This window comes from Chamaea fasciata, unplaced genomic scaffold, assembly GCF_029207755.1.
Source record: "Chamaea fasciata isolate MVZ Bird 193981 ecotype frontalis unplaced genomic scaffold, bChaFas1.0.hap1 SCAF_11, whole genome shotgun sequence".
NCBI lineage: Eukaryota > Metazoa > Chordata > Aves > Passeriformes > Sylviidae > Chamaea > Chamaea fasciata.
This window is the reverse complement of record NW_027094096.1, coordinates 24,512,963-24,530,060: the sequence shown is the minus strand read 5'-3', so window position 1 is coordinate 24,530,060 and position 17,098 is coordinate 24,512,963. Positions and strand designations below refer to the sequence as shown.

The following is a 17,098-nucleotide window of genomic DNA, read 5'->3' as shown; positions in this document are numbered from 1 at the left end:
GTGTAGCTCCATTTTAAAATGGGTAACTTGATACCTGAGTGTTAAAAGTATCTGCACTGTGTGTATAAATGTACGTTTCCTGCAATAGATGTATAGGTCTTGCTTTTTATGGAATTCAAAATGCATAGTCAATATGACTTAGTAGTTGGGAAAATCTATTTGTTGTCACTATTATTTAATGGGAGGTAATGTAAATTCTGGCTTTGAAAAAAAGACTATGGTTTAGAATTCTACAGTTTGTGTTTAGCTGTTCATGGTGGAATATGCAATGGCTGGAATTCTTACAGCTATAATAAATCAGTGACAACAGGGACTGCCACACAGCTCTGCACACAACCAGTTCATCCAGCATTAGCCCTTGCAAGACTGTCACAGAATCCCAGGATGGTTTGGGTTCAAAGGGACTTTAAACCTCATCCAGTTCCAACCCCCTGCCTTGGGCAGGGACACCTTCCACTCTCCCAGGTTGCTCCGAGCCCTGTCCAACCTGTCCTTGAACCTGGCCATGTCCTGCCAAGCGTGCAGCCCCTTCAGGTCAGGCAGGCATTCCCTGGGGAAAGGTGCTTCCAGCCCATTGTGTGTGCAGTCTCTTCTGAAGGATTTTGTCTGGCCCTAAAGCCAGTCCCTGCAGCCCCGTGGATCACTTGGCTATAAAGAAAATCAGCATCAAATTAGTGGGTGACACAGATGTTTGGCACAAGCAACACAGCATCAATGCCAGCTGAGGGATTCCCAGCTGTGTGGGCAAGGCTGAATTCCCTTGCCTGAATCAAGAGGGGTCAAAGTCAGAGCAGGAGAGAGAGGATGGAGAGAGCTGGGGAGAGCATGGTTTGCTGCATGTGGTTATAAAAGGTGAGGGCAGCAAACCTGGTGCTGGACAAGGCCACTCTTCCCTTACCCTCCCTTGGCAACAGCTCCTGGCACAAGTGTTCTCAGTCAGCACAGCCCTAGAGTGCAACACCTGCAACTGCCAGAGTCAGCCATGGGGCAGTGTACATTTTTCCAGCCCCACCAATTTCTTGCTCCATGCAAATGCCCCCAACAAATCGAGCCAAGCAAGAGAATCCTGCAGAGGCAAAGCTGGGGGGCGGAACTGCCACGGAAGCAAACAAGGGTCACAGTGTTATTAAGTGCTGCAGGACTCAGATTATCAAAAAATCTCTAACAGATAAATATCCCAAATCACTACATTCTATATAAATATTGGGCCGAGTGCCTCCCTGATGTAACTGTGATTGTATGACAGCAAGGATGCGTTTAGTCCAGTGTGTTTAGACTGTATTATTTTAACCAGATGCTTGGGGGTTTGTTTTCCTTTAGTGGATAATAAGGGCTGTCCAAAACAGAGTTGCTGATTTGCTTGGGTTTCATTGAAAGAGACACTGCTAAAGGGAGAGGAAATCCCCAAAATGATACTCAGTGATTAAGCACATAGAATATAGGATTTCAGTGTTTGCAAATCCTTTTTTTCAAATGAACTTGTGGCACTAATCCTCTAATGGCATTATTTCTTTGGAATATATGCCGGATTAAGGAGTCACAATGAGGCAAAGTACAAAAATCCACATTAATCTCTCCCTGATGGATGCTGTGTGGGATGCAACTTAAACTATTTTGTTCCAAAATTGGTTCTGTTCCTAACCTTGCCCCAGGTCTAGACAGAGGGAAGAGTAGATATAAACAAGTGTGACACTGAGCACTCGGCAGATGGTCACAGGCCATTTAACTGCATAGAAAGGAGAAGGCATCTATTATATTTAAACTCCAAAAGCTAAGCCTGCCCTGTGCTGTCCATGACATGCTGCGGGAAGCAGACACAGGGCTCTGCCAGGCAGGAGCAGGACACCTGTTCAGAAGTGTGGCAGGGAGGAGATGGGCAGAGCAGCTCACAGGGCACAGCTGGGCTGGTGTGTCATATATATCACATGTTCACAGCACAGCCTGGGCCTATTGCAAACTGCTGCTCACGTTTACAGCTTAGTGCAGCCACCTCACTCTCCTCATCCTGCTTTTTTGGGGGAATAATGTGTTGTTACCTCTTCCCTCACAGCTGATATAAAAAAAGATAAAGATTTGCATTTTAGGAAGAGGAGACCAGGTCACTGTTTCCCTTCTCATGGAATACAAGGATGCTGTCACAGTGCCCCGGGGTATTGTCACTGCCATTCAACAGCCTCAAGCGGTGGATGAACTTCTGCATTGGCAGCACATCACCTGAAATACTGATGTCAGAGCATGTGAGTTAGTCCAGCCTAACCACTGTAACTGATATTTAACAAGCTTAAGGATCTCCCCACTTTCACAGAACAGAGATTATCAAATATTCCCATTCCAAGTTCTCACTGAACTGCAGTGGGTATTGAGGGGTCTTGGGCCAGGAGAGCCTGGGACACGGTCACAAACAGGGGTTGCTTGGGCTCTGCTTCATTCCCAGTCACTCTGTTGTTCAGCACAAGCAAAGAACTGTCAAATTCAGTTCTTTACCAACAGAAATGCTGGGATTTTCCATTGTCTGCATAGCTGAGATGCCTGGACACCTGAATTCGCACAAATTCCCGATGTGGATACAGGTCTGTAGTGAGATGCTGATTTCAAAAACTCCTGTCAGAAAACCCTAAAGCCAACTTGGAGATCCTTTCTATTTGGCAATAGAAGAGTGCCCTCCTTTCCTACAGAGAAAGATGGTTGATCACAATGGTTTTGTGCATTTCTAGCTGCTCTAAATGTTTCCCAGCATGGTACCTCTCATGGGAAAGAGGATTTTCCTGGTGTTCACTTTAAGTTTTTCTTCTCCTCATCTTACCCTGTTGACTCCTTGCAGCACCCTGTGCCTTATTCCATCCTCTCTGAATCCTTTGTCTAGTTTCACACTGAGTCAAGCCTGTCCTCAGGCTGGTGGCTGCTCGGCTGCTTGCAAAGGAATGCTTGGTGTTGTTCACCAGCTTTATCATTCCCCACCAAAATCACTCCAGTTTGCATATGTCTGTAGTGTATACAGACCGGTGGATGGTCCCTTGCATTTAAGGAAGTACAAATTATATTGCACCAATATAAAGGTGAGCAGGAAATGATAAGGGAAATGGAGAGTTTGGCACAGGAGGGAAGAAGGGTTTGGCTGGTTTAACCTGCAAAAGGGAAGACCCCATAGACTGAGAAAGATTATCAAGGCTGAGGAGATTCAGCATAAATGGCCATAAGTGGTTAAGACAGAAATTATGATGTTCACCGTTGAGGAAATCAGACTTTAGGACAGACAGACAAAAACAAACAAACAAAAAAAAAGTGTACTGGAGTCTGAGGTATATCTAAGGTGTGTCCAGTGGTTGCACTGTACTGTTGTATCATGGTGTTACCCAGAAGATGATTGTGACTTCTCTTGTGTCTCCTGTTGCCTTAAAACGATGAGGAGTGTCCGTCCTCCCTTTTTCTTACTGAGCTGTGCAACATCCAGCTGACAGCAGGGCTCTGCTCAGCCTCCGGCACTATTGCCGAGCAGTATGGACAAAAGGGGTGGGAAAACAAAGAGCTTTTTCTTCAGGTACTCCTGTAATCTGATCTCCGCGATGACTCAGCCTCTTCTAACAACAGCTGTCTCATGGCTCACAATCCATGCAGTGGTTTGTGAGCAGTTGCTGCCACTTCCTGATTTCTTCCTTGAGAGCGATCTAAGCTGGGACAGGATGGGAGCATTTCAGTGGACTTCTCAGCCCCACGAACGGCAGACTTTGGGATAGAGTACAGAGGAACACAGGCATCAGGAAAGAGCCCACAAACCACTTGTGCAGAGCTGCTGCTATCAAACTGATGAAGACAGAAGCTTGTGAGAGAAAACTGCACGGAAAGTTCCTATTAAGGAAGGGAGTGAGGTTTTGTGTTCATGTCATGGCTCACCTATCTCACAAACCCTGAAAGTGCTGTAAAAACTGAGAAGTGTGAAAGGGATCCTCAGGTGTACCCATGGAAAAGACAGGTATGTTCTTTGTTTAAAAGAATGCTCTTCTACAGCAGGAAACCACAGCCAGGGAAAGCAGGATTGTAACTGTAACTGTGCATGTACATTGAGGTACATTGGTTTGTATAATTTTTGTATTTCTAAGGAATACAGCTGTGACAACACATTTATGCCGAATTTTAAACAGTGCCTAAACTTTTTGTGATTGTAAGTGCTCTGCTCTTGAACACTTGTGTCATGGCTGTGATATATGGTTGGATGGAGGCAACAGTGGAAAATTCTCAGTGCATCTGCCATTATGAAAAAAGGTAAGCAAGAGTAAACGTTACTAAATCTAATTCTGTCTGCTGATCCCCTGAAAGATGACCAGAACTGCCAGGATAGACATGGAGAGGACAACCCAAAGCGTTCCCCATTTGACTTTGTTATAAAACAGTTCCAAGGAAAGAAGTGTGCTCCTGAAGAAAGGAAAGAGCAGCCTTCAGCCATCAAACAATTCTTCAAAGGCTTTGACTTTGGGAAATCTGAAGACAAGGACAGAAGGGCAACTGAAGAAACAGAAATAAACAATGCTGGAGCTGATGATCAGAGTGAAAAGCAAGATCTCCCTGTGGAAGGTAATGCTGGTACAATAATGAAACACATGTGTATGTGTATATATTTTAATTTCATAGAAAATCAGCTGTTTTCTGGCTAGCCAAAATCCTATATTTGCTGTCTACAGTTTATGCCCTAGCCAGGATTTACTTCTGATTGGAACATTATCAAGGGTGTTGATAGGTGCTAAGCAAGGAGTTAGAGCCATGTTGCTGAGGAAGGGTAAAGCTTTTGGGTGACTTCTCTCTTGGTCTACAATGTGAGAGTCAGTGCTGAAGTCAGCTCATTAGTTCCAGAGCTTATTTAGTTTCAGAGCCAAGCTTTGAGCCTTAGCTTGGCTTGTTGTATTTAAGATGGGTCTCTGTCCGGCTGTCCTGCTAACGCAGTCTGAAGGCAACAGGAGCAGATGTTTCCTATCTCTTGGCACTGGGCAGTGGGAGGGGAAGGGAATGGGAATCCCTCATGGACGTTATTTTGCACACACAAGAATACTCTTTACATCCACTCCAGAGAAGATGGAACTATTTTTCAAAAGGAGATGGAAGGTGAAGCGTAGAACCCCATCCTTTGTCTTAAGGGGTCTGAGTCAGTTTGCGAAAATGGTAAGAGGGCAGCTACTGAGAGTGGATTGCTATTTTCTGTAATTTTTTGCTTTGCAAAGCCCAGAAAAGTAAAAACTACCTTATACAGGTGTGGTATGAAAATGCAGCAGGAGCTTTGTACTGATTTGATCTATAATGATCTTATCAGTCAGGTTGTTGATCCACATTGATGAAAAATAGAGCCTGCTTTATTGGCAGGTTTAATTCCTTTCCTAAAGTCTTCTCCTGGCAGCCTCAGGCAGGTTTTACACCTTGTGTTTATTAGCAGAGGTAACCAGGGCCCTATTTCTTTGTTGCTCAGATGGACATTCACATCTCACTTCTGAAGGAGAGTCACCATCTGGTGAGCAGAGATTTCACCAGTTCATGGGGAAACTGGGGAAGAAACCCAACAGCAAGAATCTGGATCTAAATAATTGTGCACTAAGTGCAGCAGATATAACAGAGCTGGGTAAATGAATGTTTTATTCAACTAATTAATGTATTGCTTTAATTTTTATTTGCCTGTTCTATTATTCCCTCTCCTCTTTCCCCTTCCCTTTCTTTTATACAGGACATATTAACATTTCATCTAATGGTGCCAGGCCTCTGAGGAGTATCAATTAATAAATTATATAAATTATGTAATATATATATAAATATAGAACTCATCCAGGTCTGTGAATCAGATGAATGTCCTTACACTCAAGATACAGATAAGAACAGTGAGGTACAAATTGCCATGGCTTTATAATTCTGTATTGGCTGTAGAAAGCATCTCAATATTAAGATGTATTGATATCCAGGATGTGCAGAAACATGCAGACAGAAAAGCTTTTTCTTTTCTTTCCTTACAGCTTCTTTACTGCCGTTTCTCCCAGAGCTGGAAGAGATCAGCCTGTCCTGGAATGGTTGTGTTGGAGGGACTTTGAAAGCTCTCACTGTCCACCTTCATCATGTGAACCAGTTAAAAGTCCTCCGACTTAACAACTGCAGGCTGTCAGCTGAGGATGTCATCTCCTTAGGTACAGGATTTCATTTGCATTTACTTCCAGACAGCTTGCGGCTAATGTAATCCACCTCATCTCTTCCTACATCCTACTCCTGCTTCCACACTGGACAAAGTAAACTCCTGCTGTGCAACAGTACAAACTTGGGCTTATGGGTCACCTTACACCTTTAGGTAGCTCTGCAGAGTTAATTCCTCAGGGTGTGAAGCTTTCACACTAAGAAGGGGAGAGAATCCAGTCCTACTTGCCGGAAAGAATATTTTTAATTTGGATTACTATTTTTTGCCTATAAGCAGAGTCAGTCAAAATAGGATCAGCTTAGGTCATGGAGCTGCAGGACAGGTGAGTGGTCATCCTGAAAACCCCAATGGTCTTTTGAGGTTAAAAACCAGAAGTGCTGCCTCAGAGCTTTATGTCTTGATGTTTTTTCAAGTTTGGGAGAAGCTTATTCCTCTGCTTGCTTCTTTGCATGGAGTGCCTGCACTCTTGTTTTCTGTAAAGCATGAGATGTAAAGGTTTTTAAGGCGGTGTTGCACACTCAGGTTCTGGCACGGAGTCACCTCTGGGCCTGGAGTTTACTCTGGAGTGGATCTATGGTTTGTATTTAAAAGAAGGGCAAACACAATCAATTAGGAATTATAAAAGTTACTGCTTATTTTGTAAGTTCTAAAATGGGTCTGAGTTTTAAAGCTGGGGTTTGTTTGTGTCATTCATATCCAGGTCTTTTCCAGGAAAGGTTCAGAAGTAAAATGACATGTATGGTGGTAGATCAAAAGTGAGTCATGAAATCTCTTGGGGAGGAAATAAGCATCTCTACAAAAGCTGGTGAAAATAGCTGCTCTGTTTCTGATGAGTGTGAAATCTGTATTTAATTTTCTAATATTTTCTTCAAATGCATTTCATTCTTTTTCAAACCCTTCTCATAGATTTCGTTTTGGGGTTTTGTTTTCTGTCTGAATTTTATTGGTTATTTTTTCAATTGATTTATTCTGGCAGGTTCTTTAATGCTGTTTCCTTCCCAGTTCGGTTTAGCTTCTTCTGGGACAGACACAAAATTGATCACAGAACTTGAATTTCTAGTCAAAATGTGATGCCCTTGACACGTGGAATAGCAAGTCAGTTTGCATTGATTTTGCCGGTGATTTTGGAAACAACTTGTGTATTTAGGCCAAGCCTGGCTGTGTGACCTTGTCCATATCTCTCTGCAGAAATGTGGCCTCTTGTGGACTCAGCACATCCTGCTTAGAGTCAATGTCTGAAATATACCCATAACGTCAACCTATTCTATGTGGCTGCTCAGAGTTTGACTGTGAGAGGTGATAGGAAACCATTCCTGGAGTTTTATTCCTTTATTTATCTTCAGGGAGGAAGATGTGTCTGGGAATCTATGGTCCTCATGTCAAACAGAAACAGGCTATGCTGCACTTCTCAACTGTAGAGCATTACTCAGTATTCAACACTGAGGCAATGATTTAAAATAAATGCAAAAATAAAATTGAAGACATATCCTTTCCTCTCAAATCCGGATATTCACTTATGGAAATAATTATTTTTCTATTATGAATCTTTTGTGAAAAGTTAATCATGAAAACCGCACAGACATGAAAGGATGTTACTATTAAAATACAATTCTCAATTATTAGCCTTTAGATCAAAAAATTGTGTATGGCACTTTGAAATTGCATTTGCGTGTGGTCTGATTAATTGATCTTTTTTGGGAATGAGTTTATGCAAATATGCTCTGCCTCTGTCCTCTACAAAGGAAGTTAGGAAGCTGGATTTTACAGTGAGATGTTAGTATTTTAAATAAGCACTAACACAGTTCACATTGGCAGGGGTGTTAAACCTTGAAAAGGCTGATTTTTTCTGAATATAGTAAAAGTCAGTTCTGTCTGCCTTGAAATCATGGGAAAGTTGGTTTGAGTCAAAACAATGCTCATCTTGGTTTCTTATGAAGTGAGTCAAAAATTCCTGTCAGAAATGAAACTTTGATGTTTCAGAAATAGCTGTGAGAGGAATTCTTTCATTCCCTCCAAAATGACCTGCGGACACAGTACAGAGGATGTTGGAAATTTCCCAAATAAAACAGAGCAAAACTCTACAGGACAGTAAATTCAAACTTGTCACTTATATTGATTTCCCTCTAGACTGGACTTTCTGGTCCCAGCCCAGGCCAAACAGCCCGATGAGGGTTTGGGAACCTGAATAAATTTCAGGTTTGTGTGCACTATGACAATGACTTGTGATCTATGTTGCCCCTTAGACAATGTGAGATTTTATACAACATTGCTGCAGAAGCAATTATTCATTTATTTAGCAATTTTCCTGGCATTCATCATAAGATATTCATCATGAAGTAATTTGAGTATTAAGTAGCTAACCTTCCTCTTTAATATATTCCAAACCTGTATTTTTGTTTGCACTGAAATTGATACATTGAATGAATCATTCTAGACTTCTGTTGCAGGAGAGGCATTTGAAATTGTTTCTCAGCTTGAAGAACTGGATTTGTCATGGAACAATAACATAGGTGGAAAACTGTCACTGCTGACAAAAAAACTTCAGGAAGGATGCAAATTAAAATGTCTGAAAATTACAGACTGTAACCTGACGGCAAAGGATGGAGAATCCCTTGGTATGTGTTCATCGAGCTGGACTGACACTGGCTTCACAAAAACTTATTTGACTTAGAGAATAGCTGTATTGAACTCAGTATTAGTGAAAAGTTAATTTATTTCAAGCTCTGCGTTATAACAGCATTTATGATGTCGAGGATTAATGCACTTTCTTCCAAAGGAGAAAGTTGTTCTCTCTAATCATATGAGGGAGGGTTGAGAAGACCTAAACCACAGCCTGGCTGCCTCAGTGGTCCAGAGTTTCTGGATCCTTTGAGACCTTCAGCAAAAAATGAAGAATTTTCAACACTAACTGCTTAAAATTAAGCAGCTGAATATGTAATTAGCCCTGGGATTGGAAAGAAGTTCTGAGGGTTGGGAATTTAGGCTGAGTTGGCAACCACTGACCACCCTTCCCTTCTGTCCTCTCACCATAGCAGCTTCATCCTGTGTGGTCTTTTTATCTCATTGTGTGTTTAAAAAGGTGTTTGCTCAGTAAAGAGAAACCCAATGGCTCTCATCTCCACTGCAGGAGGAGCCCCACATGTAACAGACATTCCTATATATTTTCATTAGAATGTTTTCTTTCTCTTTGTATTTCTGCTTTTTGTTCCTCTGTATTTTCCTAACAGTCTTTATATTTTTTCACTTTTATTTTTATAAATGTTTTTCACAACAGATTTTCATGATTCCTATCCAATTTTTTATTTTACTGTGTTGTTTAGGTAGAACAGGAACTTAGCAAGTCTAAACCACACTGACAGGCAAACCCTGGTCATGTCTTCCTGTTTACCATGGTGCTGTATTTTTCTAGGGTTCATCTGTATGTATTCTAGACAATTACTAATTCTGGTTTTCTTTTCTTTTCTTCTTTTTTTTTTTTCCCCCCCCAGCTGAAATTCTAAATGTGATGCCAAACCTCGAAATATTAGATCTCTCTATCAACAAAAACATTGGCTGCAGCATGAAGGTTATTGCTCAGGACCTGAAAAATGTGCCAGGCTTGAAGGAGTTAAACTTGCACATGTGTGGATTAAAGCAAGACAGCCTCCAGGGCTTAGGTTAGACTTTGTGTTCAGAAAACTTCCATTCTTAATAAATTGTACATCTGAAAACCATTTAAGAAAGGCAATGAGGTGGGATTTTGCTGATGGTTTGGCAGTATTAATGGGCAATCATTATTTGCTGTTTGAAGATTGGTAAAAGACTGCGGGGCCTTTCAGCAGGAGCTGAATTTATCTGCCCTGAGCTCGAGCTTGTGAAAGTCAGTGGGGAGAGTCACCCTCCACACCATTTATCTGAGACACATCTCAGGGCTGTGGCTCCCTGGACATGCTTCCTCTTTCCCCAGACAGAACACAGGCCAGATAACTTTTAACAAGGTAATCCTGCTTTCCAAAGGAAACCCAAATTCACCGTTATCACTTAAAGGGTGGCCAGTGAAGCCACATGAAATGAGCTTGTTATCTGTGTCTCTCCCTAGTGGATGTGGCAAAACAACTGGCATTAATTAGCACATCCACAGTAATTTCTGCAAAAGGCTGAGGATTGACTGGATGTGGGGATGAGCTGGCCTCACCTTCACCTGCTCTCCCAGAGAAGAATGGAGCTGCATGGACAGGGAGGCTTTGCTGCATTACTTGTGTGTCTGCTGTGATTATACACTGAAGATTAGCACAGGAGCTTTGCCTGCAATACCTTGTGCAAACTTTGACGTTGAAGTAAAGAGATGCCAAAGCCCTGACCTGGGCTGTTGTGGCAGCCAGTGACCAGCTTGTTCCCTTTTCCATTTCAGACACTGCTTTACAGCACCTTGCAGAGCTAAGGAAATTAGACATCTCGTGTAACAGAGAGATTGGTGGTGGCTTTAAAGCCTCAACGGCTCATTTGGCCAGCTTGAAAAATCTGGAAGTCCTTGATCTTCACAAGTGCTGTGTCACAGAAGAGGACATGACAGCTTTGTGTAAGGACATGTTGAGGAAACTCATTAAAGATCTTGGTTTTACCTTCTGAAAACGTTCAAGGACATGAAAGGTTCTGCCTGGCGGAAAAGCTGATCTCGGTGCTTTTTTCATTAGGCAGCTCTGAAAATGCAGTGTGGGGGAGAGCTTTCTTGATCAATATGGAATGCTTTTTTTGCTGAACAAGTGGAAATCTCAGAGTGTCTTATCCTGTGTGGAACCAAGGACCTGAATCTGCCATGATTCAGACCCACAATGGGAATGTGGGAACTGCCACCAAGCACTGCTTTTCTTTGATAATCAATAATTTAGGGAATAGGCAGGGACAGTTCTCCCAGTGGTGTAAGTTGGATGGATCCATGATGGGTATGTGCATGGAAATATAACTGCCTAGAACTCCCTTGGTGAGCTGCACACCAAGTAGAGGGTGATTTTAGGACTTCTTGCATTGCTGCTGCTGTGTGCTTTCTCTAGGTTAAATTGATGCAATTATAAACACAATTATGAAGAAAAAGACATTTCCCAATCAATTTGTGAGACAGTTTATTTTTTTCTCTCTGTTATCATAACTTGGTTTTTACTCTTAACAACAACAAAATGCCATGACTCAAAGTCTATACTGCCCACATCCTATTTTCCATGACAAAGAATATAACTTGAAGACTTGATGATGATGAAGCTTTAGGAAACATTCAGTATTAGTAATATCAATTGTGATTTATTTTTAATTTATTTTATAATAGAGAATAATACATTAAGACAAAGAAGTTTCAGTTAGCAATGAAGACATTTGGAAATTCCCTACTTCACCTAGAAAATTTCCAGGAAGCCACGTTCTGACAACCTTCCACATAGTAGGGAATACTTTACTTCTGAAACAGTTTTGCTGAAAATGACAAGGCTATTTATGGTCTAAAACATTCCTCACCATGAACTCGAGTGTAAAAACTTGGCCTTGACTTTAGGATTGATTTACAAAGAAAAGAAATTATGTCAGGCAAATATACAACTACACATTTGTTACAGATCAGTGACTGTCTAATAAATATTTCATGTTTTTGTAGCCCAGGTGATACCTTTACTCTCCAGTCTTGAAGAGCTGAATTTATCCTCGAATAAAAATGTAGGACTCTCATCAGATCCTCTTCTGGGCAGGCTCAGGTTTTTACCAAAGCTGAGATCTGTGACCATCAGCAACTGTGGCTTAGGTGAAGAGTCCCTTTCATCACTAGGTAGGAATGTTTCTTCAAAGTGTGCCCGTTCTCTGTGTATCCCTGAAGGACAAAGCATTCCCTTCTCCTTTGGCTGAACTCCAAGGATCATGGTTACATTGTACCTCAGGTCCCCAGTGAAAAAGCCTGTGATGAAACCAGTGCTTTGTGGGACCAGGTTGCAAGGAAAGAGAATTGTATGACTTGCTTTACTGTATCTGAGGGGATGAAGTTCTCTTAGTCCTTTGTCTGATAGTGAGCTTTTCTATACACCTTAATTTTGGGGAAAAAAGAAAAACGTGATGTTATGTTATGCTGTAATCATAGTCTGGATGTTACACTTCATTCAGTAGGGTAAAATTATGACTGAGGGTTTTTCACCTCACTTCAGGTGAAAATTTCAGTAGAAACTTTCTGGGGTAGGGTTCAGCATGGGGCAATGGAGGAAATGACTGCAGTGGTGGAAAAGATATTGCAAGGCTGTGAAGAAAAATCCAGTCTAACACAGGATATGTAAATTCAGCCTCTTTTGCCTACTTATTGCAAATCTCTGTGGATTAGTGGCCTTTGATAGGTGTTCCATATGGCACATGAAATCTTAGTACCATGGATCTCTCCATTACTGTGTCTTGTGCACTTGTATTTCGTACTGTTTACTCGTGACATTAAACCTGGAGTAAGACTTGACTGCCTCCAGCAGAAGCAGTAGCAAGCTAAGCTGGCCAGAGAGGTCCTTGTAGAAAGAGTATTATATTTACATCACTACAGTTATGTAAGAGTGACACCATGGAAATCAGAGCTGTCAAAAGATACAGAGCATCTCACCTTAAATAGTGAGTTCACAGCAAAATCGCTGTCTTAAATTGATATAAAATGGTTTAAAAGCAAGCTGTTAAATTAAATTAATTGAGTGGGACAAGGCCAAGGCAATAATGTGAACAGAAAGACAAAAAACCCCTCTCCATAGAGCCCTGATAGATTCTACAGGCAGAGCCTTCTTATTTTCTTTTGTCCGCCTTTTATTGGGATAAAAGAATTCATTCTGAGCACAAGCAATCAGGCTGTTAGGATCCTACTTACGGGTGAATTGCAGGTGAGGTGTCTGTTGAGGCCATGTTGTTTTCTCTTAGTAAGCAGAAGTTGCTGGTCTTAATCTTTTCAGCTGAGGCTGCCCTTCACCTTCCTGAACTGGAGATATTAGACCTTTCTTGGAATAAGTGCGTTGGTGGGAACCTAAAGCTGCTTTTGGGAGCACTAAAGCTTGCAACGGAGATTCAAGTGTTAAGACTGAGCAGCTGTAACCTGGTGGCTGAAGATTTGGCACTTCTAAGTAAGTATAACACGGTATTTACTAGCACTCAAGGAACCAGGGCATTTAGACCACAATTCAGAAGGGGCTTGTTCCATGGGCTGAGCACGTTTTTGTATAAATCAAATGAAAATATGGAAAATATGGGAGTATTTTTCCCACAAAGGGCTTTCATTTTTCTGTGTCCTGGACATGCCCAGTGGAAAAGCTGAAAAGGCTAAAATGCAAAGAATCTTTAAGCACTTTTATTTATTAATACAAAAAATAATTTTAAAATCGCATCATTTAGATAATCTAGGGTTTGCATCTGTTTTTTATATCAAATATTTAAAGCTGCCTCTGAGCAGTTTTATTTTGCTTGGATGCTGTTTTACAGCTCAGTACTTTAACGAAAATGTCTGTGCTGGCAGCCAGGAATACAGGCACTACCAGGTCCCAATCCATTAGGTGGGTTTCTGGAGTCAGGCTACTGGGGGAGAATTAAACCAGAAATGTTTTCACCCACCTCTTAGCAGCTGCCAAGAAATACTGGAAAATGGGAACCTGATAAAGAAATAAATTATAGGATCCTTTTAAAAAACTTGCTAATTTTATACTCACCCTTGTGATTCTGTGGGCCTGACTCAGGGGTTGGAGTGTCTGACATTGGCAATATCTGTGTGACAACTGCAAGGCCCTGGAATGTGGAATCCGGTGAGACGAAGCCCGAATACTTTTGACTTTGAAAACCATCACCCTTGATGGGTGCCTCCTTTGCCAATCATATGTTAAGGATTCCTTTAGGGTATATTTGGCCTTCCCACAGTGAGAGGTGGCTGTTGTAGTCAGTCAGCCTCACCTAGTCTTGCTTTCCTCTTTCTAAGTCTCCTTGTAAAGCCTGTCTGCCTCTTACAATCGGCACTGGATGTAACCTCCTTCCAGCCGACTCCGAGGTTTTCAGGTTGCCACACACTTTTAACTCAATACTTTGCTCCTTTTGAACTGCCTGTGCCTTAAGTGTTGTAAACTCCTTCAGCTGTTATAAAACTGTCTTTCTGAGATCAGCAGCAAGTGGTTTTATGTTGCTGAGGAGTTAAATCTTGTTCTTTGACTGCTGAAATGAGGTATTAAAATACCATTCTCTTTTCTGAGAAGCTTTTAAAGCAGTTACCGGGATTTATTAGTTGTGTTTGTGTCTGTCATCTCTTGCAGCATCCCTGAGGCAAGATGGCCATTTAACCAGATTGCAGAAGCTGGATTTGAGTTATAATAGCAACATCTCTGATGAAGGCTGGACTGTTTTCTGCCAAGGTTTAGGAGCATTCAAGGAACTCTCGGAGCTGGATCTGAGCCTCCGGCCGTCGTCCTGCCGGGACTGTGGGCCATGGTTCAGGGAGTTGTTGGCAGCACTGACACAGCTGCCAGCCTTGGCAGAGCTGGGCATGCAAAGATGGGCCCTTTCAGAGTCCCAGAGGAAGCAAATGGAAGGCTTTAATCAAGACAACAAAAGAAACATTCGTTTTGACTGTTGATGAAGGTTGGAGGTGTCTGGAAGGCCTTTTGGGAGCAGCACATGAACCGGGCATTATGTGTCTCTGACTTAGAAGACTGCAGTTTTTAATAATCTCTTGAAATAGTTTCACAATTAGAGAAAACTGTTATTTGTCCTGCACCATAGATCATTCCATTTAATAACATTCTTTCAGATTCTCTGGGCCATGCTTACACAACTTAATCTTCATGTTGTGAATTCTGCCAAGGCTGCTGCCCACAGAGCCCTGTTGGGGTCAGAGGGACACGCTGCAGGTTTGGCCAGGGAGGGTTGGGCTGGGGTTTGTGTTAATGCAGGTGGGTGGGCAGTGTGAATGTGGCCTTGGAAAAAACCTCTACTGCAAAAATACTTGAAACCTCCATGTTTTAAATTTTAGTTTCTTCTCCTCCAAACTTTTTCCTTTTGTGAATTAATTAAATCTTGACTGGGAGATTTGCTATCCATCCTAACGACTCAACATTATAGATTAGTCCAGGAAGGAGAATACAGAAGGAGCTGGTCTGCCTCTGCTCTGGCCCTTGATGCCGTCTCATAGTGTAGATGAGTCCTGTGTAGAGAATCAGCATAAAACCAAGGTAAGAAACACTTGATTGCTGTCTTTGCAAGTCTCAGGGGCAAGGAAAAAGCTTTGGCACATTAAGTCAGAGATGTGTCCTGCTACTTTTACAAGAATTTTGGACAGAGAGGAATCAATAAGGGCCAAATTCTGGCACAGTCACTTGTATCATGAAGCATGTTAACCCACACGTGAGCTCCAGGACTGCAGTGGGATTATTCATTGGTAAGGTATTTTAGGAAGTAAAGGTATTAGATCTGCCCACTGAGTGAGGAGTCTTAGAGAAATCCTGAGGCAGCTTGAGGGATAAAGTACTGCTCAATTAGCTCTGAGCATCTCTACATGCTGCAGCAGGCTCCTGGAGGAGAGGCACTGCAGGATTATTCAGTAGCACTTTCCTAACTCACTAAGGCCCCCCTCAGCAAGTTCTCCCCTGCAGATGCTGATCAATATTCAGCTTTCAGTCCATGTGACCCTTCCAACATCAGCTTTTGCCTGTTCAGGGCTATAACCAGCAGCTGACCGTGCTGTGCTGATACCTATTGATCATTTAATCCGTGATTTCATGTAAGAGTCACCCTGGACTTCCTGGTTCCGCTTTCAGTTACACTTGAAAAGTGCACTTGGCACAGCTCGGGGAAATGTGACTTGAAACTGGAGTCTCTTGGGCAGGGGCAGCAGGGAATTGCTATGTGGGATCCTGAACCTCTAAATAAAGCAAAGAGCCACCACCTCATTTAGAGATAGCAAGAGACATTTTCACGCAGTGACTTAAGCCAGGACAGTTGTTCTAATGAGGAAATCCCATCATGTCTGTTTAACAGCATCCTGTTCTCTTTATCACTTGTCTTCATGCGACTTTCCTCCTCAAATCCACCTTGATCCAACCGGGAAGTTGATCTTTTATCTGTTCCATGAGAATTTCTCTGAATTAATCCTTTCCCACTTGACCCTCTCTCTCCAGTTTACCTTTAATGTCCACTTTCTGTTGAAATCTTCCTAAATGAACTCAAGTTCAGTGTTGGGGTTTCTTGTTCTTTCATAGCTGGATTCCTCATTCTCAGCTGCAGACCACAGGACAGACCCACTGCTGGCAAACTCTCCCCTGCTCCTGATCCCCCTGCTCAGTCTTTTGCCCTCTTATTATTCTGTCATGCCAACTGTGCCACTAAAAAGCTTTGGTTCCTTTTATCACCTCTACTAAATGTTTGTCAATCTGCCTATCTGCCCAGAAATCTCTCTTCCAATGACTTCCTCCTTTGCAGTTTCTGATTCATCCTTCTCTCTTCTACTTTGCTTTTATTTAGGGTGAAAAAAAAAATTCATTAGACGTTTCCAAACAATCAAAACAGCCTCAGTTACTCAGTGAAATGGAAAATCAGAACAGAGCCATCCCACTTTGCTGCTGTCCCAGCTCTCTCCTGCCAATGAGCATATTAATGAAATTTCAGTATCAATCAAGAGCCAAACAGAAATGAGTTCCATCCCCTGGATGCAGATTCAGAAGGCACTGCCAGGAGGTGGAACTCTGGGAAGAGCTGGTCTCAGAGACCCTGCCCTCACCAACTTCCTCAGGATGCATCACCTTCCCTGAGGCAAGGGGAGGGAGAGCAGGACTGCAGTTCTGACCAGCAGTTAAACGAAACAAAGGGCTCTGCTCCCACCCACTCTGCATTTTGTCCCTGCACAGTGGTTGGCCCCAATCCAACTCGATGCTCTATGTGCACTGCAAATGAAACTCAGGGGCTTAAGGGGTAGCTGAGCAATACAGAATA

The 17,098-nt window shown here is 42.3% G+C and overlaps 1 protein-coding gene across 2 annotated transcripts; it reads left to right on the top strand.

The window, feature by feature from the left end:
* Nucleotides 1-3,671: 3,671 nt before the first annotated feature.
* On the top strand, nucleotides 3,672-14,978 carry LRRC31 (leucine rich repeat containing 31). Of its 2 annotated transcripts, XM_066193916.1 has the most exons (10): nucleotides 3,672-3,970; nucleotides 4,315-4,569; nucleotides 5,453-5,602; nucleotides 5,988-6,155; nucleotides 8,608-8,775; nucleotides 9,649-9,816; nucleotides 10,551-10,718; nucleotides 11,781-11,948; nucleotides 13,090-13,257; nucleotides 14,428-14,978. In XM_066193916.1, exons 1-10 carry the CDS (start codon nucleotides 3,958-3,960, stop codon nucleotides 14,745-14,747), a joined length of 1,746 nt encoding a protein of 581 aa, XP_066050013.1. In that variant the 5' UTR covers nucleotides 3,672-3,957; the 3' UTR covers nucleotides 14,748-14,978. The 2 variants fall into 2 exon arrangements, with proteins under 2 accessions (XP_066050013.1, XP_066050014.1); XM_066193917.1 differs by lacking the exon at nucleotides 10,551-10,718.
* The last annotated feature ends 2,120 nt before the right edge of the window (nucleotides 14,979-17,098 follow it).

What these genes read in the sequence shown, in the direction of transcription:
- LRRC31 (XM_066193916.1), top strand. An exon ending in AGACAGCCTCCAGGGCTTAG is followed by an intron (nt 9,817 to 10,550) that starts GTTAGACTTTGT and finishes TTTCCATTTCAG; the next exon opens with ACACTGCTTTACAGCACCTT. An exon ending in AGAGGACATGACAGCTTTGT is followed by an intron (nt 10,719 to 11,780) that starts GTAAGGACATGT and finishes ATGTTTTTGTAG; the next exon opens with CCCAGGTGATACCTTTACTC.